Source organism: Papilio xuthus, unplaced genomic scaffold (assembly GCF_000836235.2).
Source record: "Papilio xuthus unplaced genomic scaffold, Pxut_1.1 DF827680.1, whole genome shotgun sequence".
In the NCBI taxonomy this organism is placed as follows: domain Eukaryota; kingdom Metazoa; phylum Arthropoda; class Insecta; order Lepidoptera; family Papilionidae; genus Papilio; species Papilio xuthus.
The window spans coordinates 3,682,279-3,701,524 of NW_013530969.1; the positions used below are offsets into that span (position 1 = coordinate 3,682,279).

Below are 19,246 nucleotides of genomic sequence, written 5' to 3' on the forward strand. Positions count from 1 at the left end.
TATGAATATTTCAAGTTTGTAATTAATTATGTTAGAATTATTTATAATAGCAACATTTGTTTTTAAACATAATATAAGTGAACTTCGAAACTATTTTTTTTTTAATTTTCAGAGATATAAAATGCAATGTGCCTTAAGTCACCTTTCAAGAACGACATTTAATCAATAATTTTATGTTAAAAAATTTCGTGTGCAACCGGTTTGACGCGTTTTACGCCCGATTAATGCACCAGTACCTACTCTACGTGTAACGAAACTACAACCGAATGAACCTACATGAGTTATTGTAACAAGCCTTAGTCTGAATTAAATAAACTACGTTCTATTATCCAAATAATGTGTAATTTATTTCAGTGTTTTCTGACAAACGAATACTGTTCATCGTTGTTATTCTAATTATCTCTTATTTTTTGACCTGGAAAAAATTATCGTTTTTTTATCAAATTGTCTCTGTCAATTACTATTATTAATTTCGTTTTAGATAGTTTAGGTTAAGTTGACATAGGCAAGTTAATTAACACATTCACTACTACGACCATTTTTACGTATAGAAGTGAAGAAATGAATAGACTTGGTGGCACTGAAAGTGTTAATGCATTATAGATATTACTATTTGTATCATACGAATGTTACAAAGTTATGAAATAAATTAAAAAAATATAAATTATATTAAAATGCATAATTTGCAAATTGTGGGTTTTAAACCGTTTATTTTATAAGCCGCAAATGAAAACCAAAAAGAGAAAAGCTCAACGAAATATCGCTGTACGTTTTCAGTGGTAGCCCGCGGCGTTGATTTGCAGCTCTACTTAAAAACTGCCATTATCTCTAGTGAATAAAAGCTAAAATTGCATGTTTAAGTATAATGCACTTTATGGAAATATACATAACGACTATTCTTCTTTGTGCGTGATTCGCCACATGACGTCCTAACTATCGGCTGCCGCTCTCCGACAATAGGAAATACTATATCCGTATTGTGTTTCCTACACCACTAACAGTATGATATATGATTAGATGCAAGTATCATATTAAGGAAATTATTATTTTCCATAAAATTCATGACTTTTCATTGTTGAAATACCTGGATAAAAAAATATAACTATTGCTCAGAAAGTTCCATATTCAAAATTATAGAACAAAGAATTGTTTAAAACAAAAACTATGATTAAAAACTTTAAGTGATGTGATAACACTGATCTTAATAAATGGATAGGCCATTGATTGGAAATTATAGTTTCGTTTTGATCCTGTTCATCCGGCGATGTCTATGACCATTCCTATTGATGTTACGTGACAGGTAATTCTAACTATATTATTAGTTCGAATCCACACCACCGCTACAAATCGCATCGGTGCCAAAATGTCAAAATTCAAATAGGCACAAAATACTACGTTTTATGGCCAGTCCATTTTTAGATGTCAGTGATAAAGTATCGCATCTGTTATATACAGGACACATTAAAGAGATAATTTGCACGTTTTATACACTAATTGGTACTAAACGTGTGATTATTTTTATCAGACTGTATTAAATGACAGTTCCTTGACTTATCTATTACGTAGTCTTAAAGTGTTTCATTTGACCGCCGACCATATGGTAAGTAACTAATTAACACTCCAATCAACAGTTTAACACGACAACTGAGGATCGAAATTGGGTTATTGAGTTACTATAATGATTCAGCTGAATGTTCAGAAGACTTTTTAGCTTTGAAGAGTGGAAATTATTTAAGAAAAAGGCAGTCCCTTTTAGCCTTACTAATATTATAAATGCAAATGTTTCGATGTATGGATTGAAGTTTGTTAGAAGGTACCTTCAGAACGGCTCAACGGATAGCGATGGAATTTGGCATAGATGTAGAAGATAGCTTGGATGAACGCATATACTACTAATTGCTTTTAATTCCACGCTGACGGAGTCGCGGGCGACACCTATTATCAGTATAAGTCCCAAGATAATGGTGCAAATATCTAACTCAGACTAATATACAATACTAATATATAATTTACTGAAGTACTTCTTAGTTTCTTAACTTTTAAAAAGTTTATTACGCATGAATAATCGAAAATTTATTTACATTTAAATCATTTGTCCGCAACAATGTATAAAACAATGTAACAAGGGACGTATTGTCGCCTAAATCTGTCACATCGTTGAGTTCTTGCGTAACAAAGATCCGAGATGCGTGTTACGATACATCGCACAGAATGTCTTCGCCTGTCATTCTCAAACTGCACACTAATTATATTTAATTCCTAGGATTACATTAATTAAAGGAAAGCTGTCTTCAGTTGCATTAATCTTACTAATTTTCTAATTATTTAAATCGCACCTTAGATTATAATTAATCTAATCTAATTCATAATAGAAGTAATTGCTTATCAAAATAGAAGCCTTTCAATGTATAGGTTTCCGAGACCAATCTCGGTTTAAAAACCTATTGTTATATCTATTTAGTCAAAGACAATGACAGGGTTGATGATATGTTTTATACAAAGATTTTGGTCTTAGAAATCCACGGTTAGTCCAGTCCATAAACAAACTTAATCTAACTTCTATACATAAAAACCATTGTCGTCTTTGTAAGATATTTTGAACGGAATCGATAAATGTTGTGATTGTTAAAAACGTTAATAAATTGAGTAATTTTATTGTTACCAAAGCTTATTTGAAGCTATACTCATTAGCAAAGCGGGTCGCGTGTCGTCAGAAATGCATTCGAATAACAATAGCGCGGCAACCCGCGGTTATGGATTGTCAATCGCGATGCGTTTCGCGCGACAAACTTTTGTAGCTTCAAATTACTTTCCGTATTAGTGTTTCGCGAATTTTTGTACGTGTCTAATATCGAACGGGGTTAAGATATGATTTATATTCTCTAAGCATAATAAATGTCGTATGGTAATTAATTCACTATTGATCTTATTCAGGACCCATATGTGGTTATTGAAATTTATATTTAACTACCACTCTGATTATAGATAAACCATAATCAGAGTAAATAGACACTAAGGAGTCTTGAAGCTTTACTACGTAGATAACTTTAGAAATTAATTAATTAGTACAGTCATAGTATAAATCGTTGTTTGCAATAGTATTTGTATATAATTTATGAATGTCAAAAATATGTTTTCGAAAGAATCTTTTATTTATGTTTCTAAAATAATTTAAATATTCAAACATAATGTGTATATTTCGGATCAATGAAATAATAAACATACTTTGTTTATCCTTTCAGTTGGAAAACGTGCAGTGCTGTTTGGATTTCCTTCACGCGCAAAAAGTCCAGGGGCTAGAACAAGTAACAGCTGTGGACATTCGGGACGCGAAATTAAAAGCTGTACTTGCCCTATTTTTTGCACTGAGCCGCCACAAACAAGCGTCGAAACAAAGAATAACGCCATCTAGTGGCAATGGAACGACGATTGGAAAGAATTCAGGCGAGGATGTTCCGCTAAGTTCCGTGCAGCGGATAACAGGTGGCAGCAGTTGCGATGAAATTTTAACCGCCTGCGGAAACAACGTCGAGATGACGACATTAACAGCTAATAGGTAAGATTTCTATTAATTTCATATTTTTACTGTCAACAATTTATTTTTCCAAAGATCTCGATTTACAAATCTACATTAATTATTATTTCTTTGTATGGTAAAGCGCCATCTATAAGTAGTTCCTGAAGCTAACAACGACGAACATTTTCAATAGTTCACAGATATTTTGTTAGATGGCGCTTTTTTGATACAAAAGAAAACCAAATGTTTCAAAAATTTATTACCATGTATAAAAACAAAATTAAAACTTAGTTAATAACTTCGCTATAGTAATTTGCGAATATTATTCGCGAAACGTAGCACTCGCAAAATCACGTGTACCGGCTTACTTAAAAATATTAAAATAAAAGTCCTCAATTAATATATATTAGCGATTTGTAAGGTTTACGATGCTTATTTTTGTTGGATCGATGTTTATTTTTAAATATTATTTTGGCCCGCTAATAAGGTCGGCAGACTTATACACTAGGGTTGCAGGAAGAACAAACCATTGTTTGGTTTTCGACGTGATCTGTTTAGTCTGCGGGTGAATTGGAACAGTTTATTTTTAACTGCACAATACTTCTTTTCTTTTCTTTTAATTAATGGCTTTACAAATATTGCGGTATTTTTTTGTCTACGTTATTCTTATTTTTTGACAAATTTACCAGGATTACTCAGAATGTTTTTAACGCCATTGAGAGATAAAAAAACATATAGTACATGTTTACAGTACGCTATGCAACTCGTTTTATTAAATTCTACTCTTGTCATTTTACGGTGTATGAAGAACATTCATAATTTAAAATATCCAACCAGGCTTGGATTAAAAAGTTACATCAGTCTATGCCCTTCATCTAAATATAATTAGGTCCCTCTTATGTTTCCTTCAATAAATAAAGGTCTAAATTTAAATAAATTTGTCATGCTTAATAAAAACAAATACTATACTGGCTCATCTTATAAGTTTGCACTTAAAACTACAGTCTCTGCTGCAAACAAATAGCGTAAATTCTGAACACCTCAGATAAATCGAAGTCTCGACCAAAACGAATCAAAGGAATCTTGACAAGTTAGAGAGTTACTTTGAAGCGCAACTAAACTAATATTAGCGCATTAATAATAAGCGAATGAGTTCTCTCTGCCGTGATTTCTCAACGAGTCGTAACGAGAGAAGCTGCGCGTGCGCACGCGCGAACACACAAATTAGTCATAGAAAGGGCTGTCACTACAGTAATGAGGAATAAGCACGCAAGAGATAATTGTTTAATACTTATTATTTTAGCGCTTTTTATCGTCTCAGAATTGAAACATTCGAACTGAGCGTAATTTAAAAATTCAATGGGCTAGCCTGTTTTTATGCGATCGTTTTGGTTGCCCCCCTTAACAATAGCAGTTTGCAAAACGCAATCAGTCTTTAAAGTAGTATATTTTCATACGAGTAATAAATGGCGAACTTATATTAATAATATTGATAAATGTGTAAAAATTAAAAAATTACGATATTCCCATGGCTCATCCCTATTAAATATTTTTTGTTCTTTCATGCAACCTAAAAGTGAAAGCCCTGAAGTAACTTATCTATAAATAGCCAGGCGTTCCGAGTTTATTCCTCTCTCGTAGGGATTTATAACCTGACTAAATTAAATCTACAAGATCGACTGAACGCTGTCTTACAAATCGTAGTGCAATGGTAAACGCGGCGAGTGAAATCGAAACGGAAGATCGGAAATGCCCACCGCGATGGCCATAATTCTCGTTTACTGCAGTTACTGCACTTCTACTGTTGCCCGGCGACATTCTATTTATGTTAGCGCCCTCTATTGGCGAGTTGCCGAGATGATGCTCATCATTATGGGTTTACTCACGATCTATGTTAGTAAACAAAGAGCGCAAGTTCCAAGAAACATGCAATTTCATGTGCGACTTAGTATTACGCGGGATGAAGATAATATATTATGCGATCGTTGTCAAATCATATTTCTCTGTTATTATAATATGATTGTGAAGAAGAAAAACATCTGTTAAAAGCTTCTATGAAATGTTTCATTTCGTTGCTTTGTAATACATATATTTATCGTTTTCAAAACTGAGAGTTTATTGTATTAATTACACAAAATCGTTCTTTACATAAACGAAGTATAATTTGAATTCGAAACTACTAAATTTGAAATCCATTGAAGATATTTTCATCCATTATTATGTTAAGTGGACCGTTAATAGTCAAGGTCCACCCAACACTATTGTAACCAAAAAAACGTGTTATTTTACTATTCAAACTTATATTTAATAGATTCTGTATTCTTACTATGGATGACATTCAAATTTACGTAAACATTGTCCTTTGAAGCTTTTCGAAAGCGTCGTTCTTTTTTATGACCGCGCTTAAATTAAAAACAACTTACAATACAAGTCTGTTAACCATTATCTGTTTACATTTTTTATGGTCTTAATACTGATAACAATGTCGACGGATCCTGTGGTAAAAGGTCGTAACTCATTTAAAAAAAATACTTATTGGATATTTTAAAACTTTGAAATTTAAACTGTCAAAGATTTTCTTTGGAAGCAACTTTAATGTAAAACAAACAGTCGGCTTATTCTCATTCTTGTCCTATGGGTGTCGTTGATAGAACAAAAAATCCAATGAAACATCTTTGTAATCATGTTAAACGAGAATAGTCAAGGGGATTGGTTTTCTGATAATAAAATGTCGTGATTCTACTGTAAGCTTAGCGTATTAAAACATACAAACATATATGAAAATATTTTCATATTTCTAATACATATTTAGCCCATCATGACCTCTATGTGCAAAGGCTTGTCTATATACAAGTGCGGTACATGAGGTTCCCAACCCTCGGCTGACGGTCAATGCTTCCCTGATTACGTAGACAATACGAGGATGTCACGCCGCGACAGGACTCCCGAACTCACGACAAAAGACTAACAAGCTATTGTCTGTCATTCGTTGTCACGCCACGATGAATATGATTGTAGTGTGTCTGTTTTTACCTCACTCAAAATGAGCTTTATTGATAACAAAAACTTCCGAGTGTAACTAAAAACTACAATCGTTTATTCATTAAGAGCTGTTGCTCACGATTCAATCCACATATAAATATAAAATAAATAAGTAGCCTATGTGACCTATGATAGATGTGGAAGACCTTCTATGTTCTACATCTATACCAAATTTAAGCGAGATTTATTTAATGATAAATTTTTAATAATATGTGATTTGAAACCGAAACGCGCGTCCGTAACCCAAGGACAATAATTCGAGCAATGTCAAGGTCCGTCGAAATCGTCGTAGGTTTTAAAATTCCGATAGTTTTTCTTACTCGCAACCGGTGAAGCACGTTCACACAATGGGTCTACTTTCCTTTACGGGGCGAGCCTTGTGCGGTCGATGCGCCGGCTCTTTCGGTACATGCTTGATAAATTATCATGAAATTAAACTTCATTAAAACATGACGATGACCGCAATGATAACGAACTGTATCAGTTTTAGTATATAGTTTATTTAATTTAGTATTAATTAATTCATTTATTTTGTAGTGGTTAGTTATTAAGTAATATTATATTTTAATTTATAATTAGGTTAATAATATTCTTTACAGTTTTTGAGTGTTATAATATGTAAAAAAAATTGCGATTAATTTAATTGAATAGTATTTATTTAACTGTATCATATGATTATATATTCACAATATAACCGTATGATAATGGCATGTGGGGGTAATAATATGGTCTTACGTCATATTAACAAAAAACTATCAAATTTTCAATTTATTTAGTCCGTGCTCTAATGACAGAGAATTCTGTTATGTTTAAGTTCTTCGAAGTTTTGTAGTAATAAATACGAAAATAGAAAGTTCTACCAAATGAATTCAAAGCGCCAATAGCCTAATGGTTTAGGGTACGGATTTCCGATCACATGGTTAAGAGATCGAATCCTGCAATTCTGTTATTGTCGTAAATAATATTCTAGCACAAGCATATTGCAATGTTATGTACAAGAAATATTATTAAATAAAAAAAATCTGCTTATATTAAAAAATAAGTAACTAAATATACATACATATAGTAAGGAAAATTAGACTACTATGTAACTAAACATTTAAATATTCAGTTAACTGACTAATAAAAAATAACGTACCAAATTAAACGTAATTGTTTACAGTATTGATACGTACTAAAACAGGAACTAACACAGGAAGTGTTTCTACAATTAACTTTGATAATTAGAGACTGCTAGAAAGTCTGACTCAAGGCGTTTAGGTGCGCACGATCTCTACGAATATCGAAGTCAATTAAAAAGTGTAATGAACCATAGTTTTCCGTAACCGTACAACATACGAATCTTAGTTTCTACCTATGAAACATTAGTGTGGTCATTTACACAAAACTTAACATCATCATCAGCTCACTATACGTCCCCAACGAGGGGCTCGGAGCCTACCCTAAGTTAAGGGTGATTAAGCCATAGTCGACCACGCTGGCCAAGCGCGGGTTGGTGGACTTTACACATATCTTTGAATTTGTTCTCAGATATGTGCAGGTTGCATCACGATTTTTTCCTTCACCGTAAGAACGACGAATAAATCTACATATGTAAATCGGAAATCGAAAAATACATTGGTACTTGGCGGGATTCGTACCCAGGACCTACAGATTGCAAGTCAAGTGCTTGAGCACTGAGCCACCGACGCCTATAAAACTTAACCTAACATAAAAATAGGTACATGTTAAGGTCATAAATACGTTAAGATACAGCCTGACCCTTGGTTTCAAAGATCAATATCTCTATTTAAAACATATCGTCATCTCTGTTGTTATGTTTGACAAAACAGAGATCACAATGTTTTAAACGCAGATTTTGGTTACAAAAACCCACGGTAAGTGTTGCATTTATATTTAGTTGTAGCGACCGGATCAATTGCTTACGAACCCGGGTCGGGTATAGTTGTAAATAATAACATATCTTTGTTGACACCCTCGTCCCCTAGTATAGCTCGTTTCCGCCTGTCATCTCCGTAACAGATAAACAAGTTAGATAACTCTCAAGTTCGTAGGGGAGCTAATTAAAAATATTAGGGGATAGAATTGTTATTAATGCCTCATTATCTTATTCATTAAGAAAACTAATGCAGGCTTTCATAGCTCAATTAGATTACGAAATTTTTCATACTTTAATTATGACGTTTCATGAAAAATAAAGATTTTTTAATCCCGCAAAAGCGCTTGTTTTCTGCGTTACGGTTTTAAAATTTGACAAATTGAAAACTATATGCCGCATTAAAAGGTAAATAAAAATAAATGAATAGGTTTCTATTCGTTTATTTTTCCACAAACATAGTTCATTAGATCTGACCGCTTAGAATATAATTAACCTAATTTCCAATTAAGGGTTGCAGTGGGCTAGCAACCAAATCGACAATCTTTTGAATCGACACGGAACACAATGAGAACTACAGCATTTAGGTCACGATTTGATCTTAAGATTGTCGATTTCATTGGACTAAATATAGCATAGCATTGTCCCTTAACTTTAATAAAATATTTAATATACCTAAGGTATTTTATCGTTTAAGATTTCGATAAATAATCGATAATTTCTAACATTTGAAAAATATATAATGGCACAGATAAAGAGTAGAATAAACATCTTTCTCTTTAAGTTTTCGTAACTAATCTTTTTGTAGATTTTGTTCTTAATTATTTACACAGTTATTTAACAGTGACAGTTAGTTTTTTTCAGTTGAAACTGATGGTGATTCTTGATTGCAGCGATTTTCATATATTAATATCATAGTTAGAAACCGAGTGCAATATTTTTTGTTTTGAGAGCAAAGAGCAAACCCAGCCGGTGGCGACGCGGCGGGCGTAGTGTGTCATTTGTTTACATTCGGTCTCGCACCGCGGGCTATAACCTATCTAGTATATTTCGTCAATATGTTTGCAATTCTAATTATAACTTGCAATAAATATCGAATTAAATATAAATCACTTTACGACTTGAAGATAAAACAGTTCTGATAATTACAAGTACAGGAGTGTAGGAATTGTATTTATATGAAAGTTAGTTTTAAGTCATAGGTGTGTTTAGTTTTAGTAATTTAGTTTTAATAAGAACAAGCATATTTTTATACCTGCTTAAATGACGACTGTTAGTTTGTAATTTGCCGAAGCGAATTTAAAAAAGCGATGAACAAAATCACTCATCGAACGTTACTTGGTCGCTGCAAATATTGGAGCCATGTTTTGTATACAACTAAAACGACGGGCGGTCAAAGTGAATGGTTGAATGAAATGGCAGACGCGGAAGGAAACATGATTGTGCCACTTTACGACCACACACACGGTCGTACCAGATACAGGAATTGTTTTTTACATGTTTTTTTTTATTTAATTTAAATTATAAGGTTTGATTGCTTGGCTTCCATTTTGCACTGTAATTTAAAATAACATAAAAAAATCTACTTTACTCGAGTTGGGTGAACATCAACATTCACCCTAAACCACGGTAAAGCTCAGTAAATTAAGAAATAAAAAAATAATTACGTACTAAAAACTAGTATTGTCGGCTTATCGTTTAAATCTATTACCTCGACCCAATTCCAAGACCTAACCTGGAATAATAATTTCCTAAACAAAACGTTCATAACAAAAATGGGTTAACAACTTTCGGAACTGACTGCGGAAAATGTTTAATTATAGAATATAGAACCATCTAGAATCGCCAAATAAAATTTAATTCCTGCAATGGACCAATAGTTTTAATAATACTTTCAACCATTATTTAAAACATTTATAGACCTTTATTGCTTCATACTTGTACCACTAATTTGTTAGACCTTATACCAATACAATAAAGGCCAAAATTCCTTGAACAGTACTTTATGAGTACTCGACTTTTTGTAAAGGAAACTTCAGTATAACACGAAAGTTTTACGATCGTCTGACTGTGGGCATACGACGACGGGCCCCCGTTCAAATTCCACTTATTAAACTGCACCTCTTTATGTCCTCGTAAATTACATATTATGAGTCCAAAGCTTCGTTTAATCCTGTGCGCTTACTGAACAAAAGTTGTAAACTATAAGTAAATTATTATTACACAATTCAAACATCCAATGTCAACAATATTCTGGATAAATTTAGTACAAATTACAATCAGTATGTATAAGCAGTACCAAAAACCTTTGAGAAAAAAAATGAATAGTAGTTACACAATACGACTTTAGCGTGAATCTAAGATTAATATTTTTTTTTAAATAACACAGATAAATACTTTAAATAATGCCGGATAGAGAATATGATAGGATAGATTGAGACTATAATTTTACAAACAAGTAAAAATTTTCTAAAATCGAAAAAGATTACTGATTTTTCTTGTTAAGTTTTGGTAAGCAATCGATAGTCTGTTCATTTCTTTACAAAGAGATGTAAACATAATATATTGTATACTTATTACCACAATGTATCAAAAACGTATAATAGATGAGATGTGCTTTACAAATTGATGCGTCGCTTATATTTTATGACAGCTTAGTACGAAAGCTTCGTAGTAATTTGTGCTAATGTACTTACAACATTATTTACCGTGTACATATTATTTATGTAAATAAAGTGCTTCACTCTAATACATATACCTTTATGTACAGAACTAATATTCAAATGTACGGTAATAAATCTCCGGATACTTTTAGACGTTCCACGAATAGTTAGTTTTAACAAGCTGTAGGGGAATTAGTTCGTTCTGATAACGCATTTCCGCGTTGTCTCCATTCTAATATACGGTTGAATTAGGAATTAACATATTACAAGCTCCTTTGTTCTTTTTATAGATAAGATCAATCAAGTAGTAGCGGATTAGCAAATGCATGAAAACTAAGTTAAGTTTATCTTTCATAACGATGTAATGTTCGTTTATCGTTGGCTCATATATGCGGGGACATTGAAGGAGACCAAGGAGCTCAAAGTCTACTCAAGTTAGGGTGACTAGGCCATAGTCGACTATGCTGCAGTGTGGGTTGGTAGACTTCACATATATTTTTAAATTTCTTCGCTGATATGGGCAGGTTACACCACGATGTTCTCGACGACGAAATGTACATATGAAATTCGAAAATCATTAAACACATTGGTACATAGCAGGGATCGAACCTAGACTTGTAGATTACGTTCAGGTCCGGTCACCGACGATCCCTGTTATGTTTACATAACTATTAAAAACTCTCAAATACCTTGACCGTCTATGAAAATAAACTTTTGCAAGATGTAAACGATTATTCTGAAGCTTTTAAACGCTTTAAGTTTTTAAAATTTCAGCGATGCGTGCGTTAAGCGTAAAAAGCTTTAGTCCTTTACATACGACTACGATAATATCTTGTATATCTAGAATTAAAATAAAACAACTGTTTTGAGTACGAAGTGTTGTCCTACAATAAACCGATGGACAATATATTGTTTTTTTAAGAAGATTAACACAAAAAAATCCAATTGGAAAGCATACGCAAACTGTTAAATACTAGTTGTATTTATCTTAGTATTATAAACGCCCATTTTGTATAGATGGATCGATGGATGTTTGTACAAAGATATCTCTAGAAAGTCTCAACGGATCTCATTGAAATTTGACATGGATGTAGAACACATAAGCTACTATTTTATTTTAAACTCCGCGCGGACGGAGTCGCGGGCAACAGCTAGTTGTAAATACATTTAAAATTGTTTTGAAATAACAACTCACGATTTCAAATTAACATTTGCTCTAAATGTTTGTTCGCTATCGATATTAAATTGGACTTAAACTATTTCACTCGATTATTTCCTTTGAAATATCGATTGTTATTTGGATAATAAACAGTTGTCCGTTAGCGAATAGATGTTGCTGTCATTATCGATAACTATGAATTCATAGTGAGGCAAGGACTGCGACCCACGCGCACCCTCACATTATAATGCGTTAATATTATTATGCAACAAGTAACAATGAACATCTGACCTATAAGTTATTTTATTATTTTATTAACTTCGCATATGTAGATCTATCAATGTTAATAAGTATACTTCATAGTATTATGTACTATTTCATTTAGCAGATTTTCATTTAACTTAAAAATTGTTTTGAAATATCGTCCAAGTACCGCATCCGCAGTAATATTTTGTTGGGAAAAAAACTACCTAAATTCTGATAATTTTTCCCTCAACCCAAACAAGGCTTTTAAACAACACTCGTGAAAAATCCGAATGATTAGGAAGTTCGCGGTGCTCTGAATTATTTCGCCGCAGACGGGTCGAGGGTCGAGGTGATTTAACGAGATAAGCCGCGAACCCTTCTGTGAGTGCATAATGTCATCCCGCTAATGCAAGGGCTCCTCCCCGTCGCAGATGGCACCCGTGCCGCAAGTTTTTCATACGCACCCACTATAGCATTAGCATTCGCTGCATCCCGGCGCGATCACGGTTTCGGAAGGGGCGAAGGCCCTCTTTCGTTGACTGCGCTGTCTATCGTGCGGCCGCGATGCCCGTGCGCGCACGTGCTCTGTGCGCCCCGTGTCGTGCGCGAACACATCGTCTCTGAAAGTTGCGCGCTCTGTGACAAATCGTGCTAAGGATTATTGTATATGGTGTGCAAAGCTCTATGTATTTATAGCCGCGGATCGTGCTCTATCAGTTGTCTAAGTGGATGCAACGAAAGATCCGTTTTTGATGTTTATTTTAATGCGGTGTTTGGAGTTAATTCCGAGTCTCTATTCGTTTTGTTTACGCGTTTGTTCGTGTGATTCACGTTTACTCTCACTCGTGATATAAACCAAAGATTTTATACTTTAATTACTTCTTAGAATGTACCTGTGATCTTCCAGTTCATTTTAATTTTAGCATTTGTACACTGTATATTATAACTTTACCGATTCTTCTTTTAATGCCTCTTAAATATATTAAAATGTTTTACGTTTCTTATATTTACTACACGACATCAAAATTTATTTATATAATTTATAAATACATGCAAGAAGTTCATAAATATTATTGTTATTTATACTAATAAAATAACCATTGCGAACTTTCCATAATGCTCTTTTGAAATACAAGTAAAAGCTATACCAAAAGTTCAGTACTCCTGACTAGTTGCGCTTGTGCCGAAGCCGGTGAGTCGGTGAGGCAATTGTTTTGCTCTCCTGTCCATTTGCAATCGCCGTACCTAAAGCAAAGTGACTTACGACAAGCGTTTCGTTTTACTTATTGCCGTCGACTGGACCGGGCTATCTTGTCCTGCCCACGTTACACCTAGACTGGTCTTGCAACAGGGATAAATCGTTTTCAATTTTAATTAAATGAACTAATAGAAAAACATCTTTAATATACAGACTTGATTGTGGAATAGATTATGGATATGAAGTTCTAAGCTTAGAAAATTGTTGAAGTTTTATTTCATGAAGATTATACTTTTATTTTTATGCTTCTTAATGATTTAGAATTATTTTTTTAATTGATATGCCCATTTGTTATCCTTTTGTTGTTTATTTTCTGTGGTCCCTTAACCACAAATAGCTAACAAATATAGCTATAGCTATTTTTAACCAAGCTAACTAAATACGGTTCATAAACTTTTTTTCACATAAATAAATAATTTTTTTAACTACATATAAAACAATAACAATGACCACGTGTTTAAAGAATCGGTTTCTTTTTGTTTTTGTGATTTTTAAACTCTTGAACGAAAAAATTGGGAACGATGCAATATCATGCTTTGTTATTGTTTTTTTTTTGGTCCATTGAAATAAAGCAGATGTAAAAGGTTATGTTAGAGAGTTTCAAAACATTGGAAGTCATTTTCAAAATCTTCATGAAATATAACGATACTGATTTTAGCTTGTATTTCATTTGAATAATTCTAATTCGATGTTATACGAATGTTCGTGGAGCAATATCATTTCAAACTGCAATATTATTATAACGAATAAACAAGTTAATTCATTGCTCCCTTTGCATAAACTATTTGCCTAATATGCTAATCGTGTTGTAATTTGACACAAATATTAAAAGCTGGAATATAAATTTCTAGTTTCACTTGTTTGTTATTTGCTTTTTAGAGAATTTTGTAAATGTAAAAATTTTATCATAGTTTTCTAATAATAAAAAGGTGTTTTTCAAAAATTGTTCAATTTGTTGTATTAATAAATCTATTTAATATAAACTATTAAAAAAACGTTAATGTTAAACTCAAAAATTACTTACCGTGAGTTTCTGGGACTATATGGTCCAATATATCATCCCTGTCATAATCTTTGACAAAGCAGAGATAGCAATATGTTTTAAACAGAGATTGTATTATAGTTTCAGAAACCGACAGTTAAAAAACTTTTGCAGAAAAAATTATATAATATGAAAAAGTTTTCAAGCGTTATTTTAAAAGAAACTAACAAATAAGATTGGAATTTGCGATTTCAAGACTTTGTTAGTCTGTTAAGAGTATATACATTTATCTTAAGTAAACCAGTTTGCGAAGAGCAACGTGAATGTGGGTGTACTGCAGTTCTTCGCAACGCAGACCCACTGTAAATTCTCAAATAAGCCTCGCGAAACAATACATTCAAAGAATTAAATTCCCTTTCCACTCAGGATCGAATTTCCAGTAAACTAGCGCTGTAAGAGCTATAAATTGCACGTTGCAAGTTGTTCCAAGTTATGTTACAAGTTTTCAACCAAATTGCTTTGTGAGTTGAACGTTTACTGATGGGTTGGAAATAAACGTCCTCGACTGTACCTTTCCTCTCAATGTTTATTTTTATTATTTTCATTCCAATAACTGTTCAAAAGGAATGTTATTTAATTGTGATAAAAGCGTCGACATGGCTTACAAAGTTATGGTATGCGATTATAACTTACCCTTCTCGTTACAGATATTATTTTATGTTTTTTTTTTAAGATTCGCTACCTTAAGGAACTTGATTTAAAAATCTAGAAGCACAATCAATTTAACTTTAAATACTTCTGCGACAAAGAAACTACAATTCAGTTTTAAAACTTTAACTTTATTTGCAAGGAATATGGTATAAAAAATGTTCTTAATTTAAATAAAGCTCATTATGCTATAAACATACTTTCCTTTATTGACTGATGCATGCTACTGCTTTTAGCATGCCAGTAATATAATGATAAAATCTGCTATACAGGTTTTTAATTTAAAAATAAAAAACAACCATAAATACACACACTTAGGTAAAATAAGTTCAAGCTTCAGTTATAAAGTTCTAAAAGTAACGGCACTTTTGGTAAACGAATCAATAAACGCGAACGGTACGCATTCGGAATATTTTAAAGCCCGCGACACACGTTCCGTGTTGATTCCACAGTTGAAATTTTCAGTTAAAACCTTTTTTTTATAAAATAAGGGAGCAAACGAGCAGCGGGAAATCCGGCGTGTTCAGCTACGCCCTTGGACATCTGCAATACCAGAGGAACCGCAGATGCGTTGCCGGCCTTTGAGAAGATGAGCGAGCGTATCGCTTCTTGAAGGATCCTAATTTAAAATTTACGTGTGTATCGGGCTTAAGTAAACTCGCGTGCTACTTTAAAAAAAACGTAAACATGTCTTACTGAGCCCTGTAAGTGTGTCTTTTTCTATACTTAAGTGAGTTTTATATGTGTCCTGACAAAACAAAGCGAAAGCGATAGCTGTACCTCTCACCGGGTCGGATAAGTTTCTCTTACTATAACAATTACAGTAACAATTTTGTAACATTTAAAATGTAACAAATAAGTTGCCCAGTCGTAACGTCGCTTAAATTCAGTATTGTTACTGTTTGTGGATGTCGAGGGGGCTTGGGGTGGCTACCCCAAAAGATTGTGCACCCCCGTTTGTTGGGCACAACAATAGTTCACATGAAATAATCGATATCTTCCATAACAGTGGAAGATCGAGAGCCGTTTAGGATATTTTGAATTGTTCTGAGCCCTTTTATTATATTGGCACGCGGAAGTTTTAATGAAATTATTGCACGCAATTGATTTTTTTAATATCTTTGAAACCTGAATCTACACTGTGGTACCTCCCTATTCACATAGAGATGTACCATCTCTCGTACCCGTCTTGTCTAATAGTCAAAAGGTACCTCCCTGATAGGGAAGTACCGCAGTGTAGATTCAGGTTTTTTGTTTTTCAATTAACCACAGTGGGGAAGTTGTAAAGTTTCATTGCATTAGTGACTTCGAATAGTGACGTAAATATTACTGAATACATTGCTATCTCTCGAGTAATACGATTGCGTTGCGGCAAAGCTTTGTACAAGAATAAACTGACTATATTGATATGAACTGATAATACTGTCTTTATGTTATTGATTTTCATATGTTACGAGCGGTTTTAAAACTGCAATTTATGTGTTATCGATAAACTAATATATATGGTAATTTTATGTTTAAGTTTTCAAGTAAATATTTTTTTATATTCTAAGTTATTGGATAAACTTGTTATAGGTTACGTTAACATAACTCATTATTATTATATTAACCTACAATATCTGTTTTTTTCTTTCTTTATAAGGAATCATACTATTATTAATACCCAAATCTACAAAATAAAAGAAAATCGTCTGTAAATCGACGATCCAGTGACTAAACTACGATACTTAAATCATTTAATCATTCGGTTTTGAGTTCTTTGGAAGTATTACTCTTTAATAAAAAACTGTTTTAAATTAGAATCGTTATTGATGCGTTTCATTATATCTGAGATATGACGTCGAGAGACACCATTCACGCGTAATTAATCTCAGAGTTATTTTCTACTCATGTATTAAGAGCGCTCTTAAGTGCTTACTTGTCATATAATGTACCTGTAATGCCGTAAAAATCTTATTTATATATTTTTAACTAGTAATGACTTTCTGTGCGGAATTAAAAAAAAACACTTGTAATTAACATATCCTATATCCGGTGATAGTGTAGCTTTCCAACAGTGAAAGAATTTTTTCAATCAAATCAGTTTAACAGATTTGTGGATTTAACAAATAATCAAATCTTTTTTCTTTATAAGAATATAGCACTGGCTTTGTTAAATAAGTACCTAATTCTATTGTTATCTTCCTTCTAAAAAAAACATAAGAAATTCGACAATAACATTCGACAGTCTTACACCCCTGCATTCGGTAAAACTGCAGTAGAATCCCTCACTTTTGACAGATAATATTTTAAGATTGCAGAGTTCGTCTTGAATGATGTGCAAAGGGCAGGAAAGGGGGAGTGGGTGATAAATCTGACTTAATGTCATGAGTCCGCACTTCTCTAGCCGCAGGTATCGTATGCCGACGCTAATGAAAATATATCGAAAGTTACAGAGCATTTACTACATATTCTAAAGCCATTTAAGCTTTACGGACTTTGTGGGATTACATGGACATTTAGAGGTTTTTTAGTTAAAATATCGTATTCAGAACCATCTTACTAATATTATAAATGGGAATGTTTAGATAGAAGGATGTTTGTTAAAAGGTATCTGCAGAACGGCTCAACGGATCTCGATGAAATTTGGAATAAATATGGAACATAGTCTGGTAGATTACTGGCTACTTATTAAGATTTTTTTTAAAACCGCACGGACGGAGTCGCGGGCAACATATTATATGAAACTTACTTTTTTTGCTAAAATATATTTTTTTATTTTTATTTTTAAGAACTGGTGCTATTTGCTAGTAATTTGTTAGAATACTTGAAATTACTTTATGCGCGATAAAATATGAAGCGATTATTTAATTAGAAAAAAAAACAAAAGGACACCGTCCACCTTATTTCTACTAGATGCATTTTGTTTGCATTTCCTTTTTAAAGGAAGCTCTAAGATTTTTCGCAGGTGAACTTTCACACAATAGCTTTTATTATTGTTATTTACGGGACAGGGACAACGCGCTGTAATGTGTGGCGCAAGTAATAAGTTAAAGCGGTCACCATACATATTAGAGTGGATTATTTTTACTGATAATTAAAATTACTATTTTTTCAACGGTGGTGTTTTAAATTAAAATTAAAGATATGAATGAAGAATGCATTTATAGAAAAAAAAATTACTCCTCGCCAAGATTTGGTTAGTCGGCAACTCAAAATTGTAGAAAAATCGTGTACCGCTAGAAGCCACATAATTTTCTGAATATACTTCTAATACATTTAGCTTATTGTTTCTGATATTAATGGTCTGCAGTGATTCAATAATATTATATAATAAGTGTTTACTCTTACACGTTAATAAATTACACCAGCCGCTCGTGATCTTAGCCTTCAGAGAGTACACTCTTGTAGTAAATTAAAAGCGTTAATATGCGCTACATTTATTTCAATTTTACAACGGGACTGTGCGGTGTTCGTGTTATCGCAGTAAACTTGTACAAACATCGTAAACATCTCTGAATAGTCGCTATTTCCTCTAACTTGTACCGATAATTCCCAGCGTCCATTCTCCTCGCGCCTCCCTGTTGCACAAACACCCCATTTATATCCGACTATTGTATGGGCTTAATTAATTTGCTTTTATGTGAGCAAGCTTTGCGTTTTCGCTGAATGTGTTAGCGAAATAATTCAAAAAATATGTGTATTTGTTACGAAAACTTTTTTAATTTTGTTTTTTATGGAAATTTATGGAGAACTGATCGTCAACCTTCGTTATTCGAAGAGGCACCTCAAGATGAAGAAGATAGATTAAAAAAT

The 19,246-nt window shown here is 33.0% G+C and overlaps 1 protein-coding gene across 4 annotated transcripts in view; it reads left to right on the forward strand.

Annotated features, from left to right (window-relative positions):
• Positions 1-19,246, forward strand: part of sick (sickie) — a 176,819-nt gene that overhangs the window by 86,396 nt on the left and 71,177 nt on the right. For all 4 annotated transcript variants that reach the window (XM_013311285.1, XM_013311283.1, XM_013311286.1 and 1 more), the window contains exon 3: positions 3,243-3,556. In XM_013311285.1, coding sequence (XP_013166739.1) covers positions 3,243-3,556 — 314 coding nt within the window. The remainder of the gene's footprint in view (positions 1-3,242; positions 3,557-19,246) is intronic.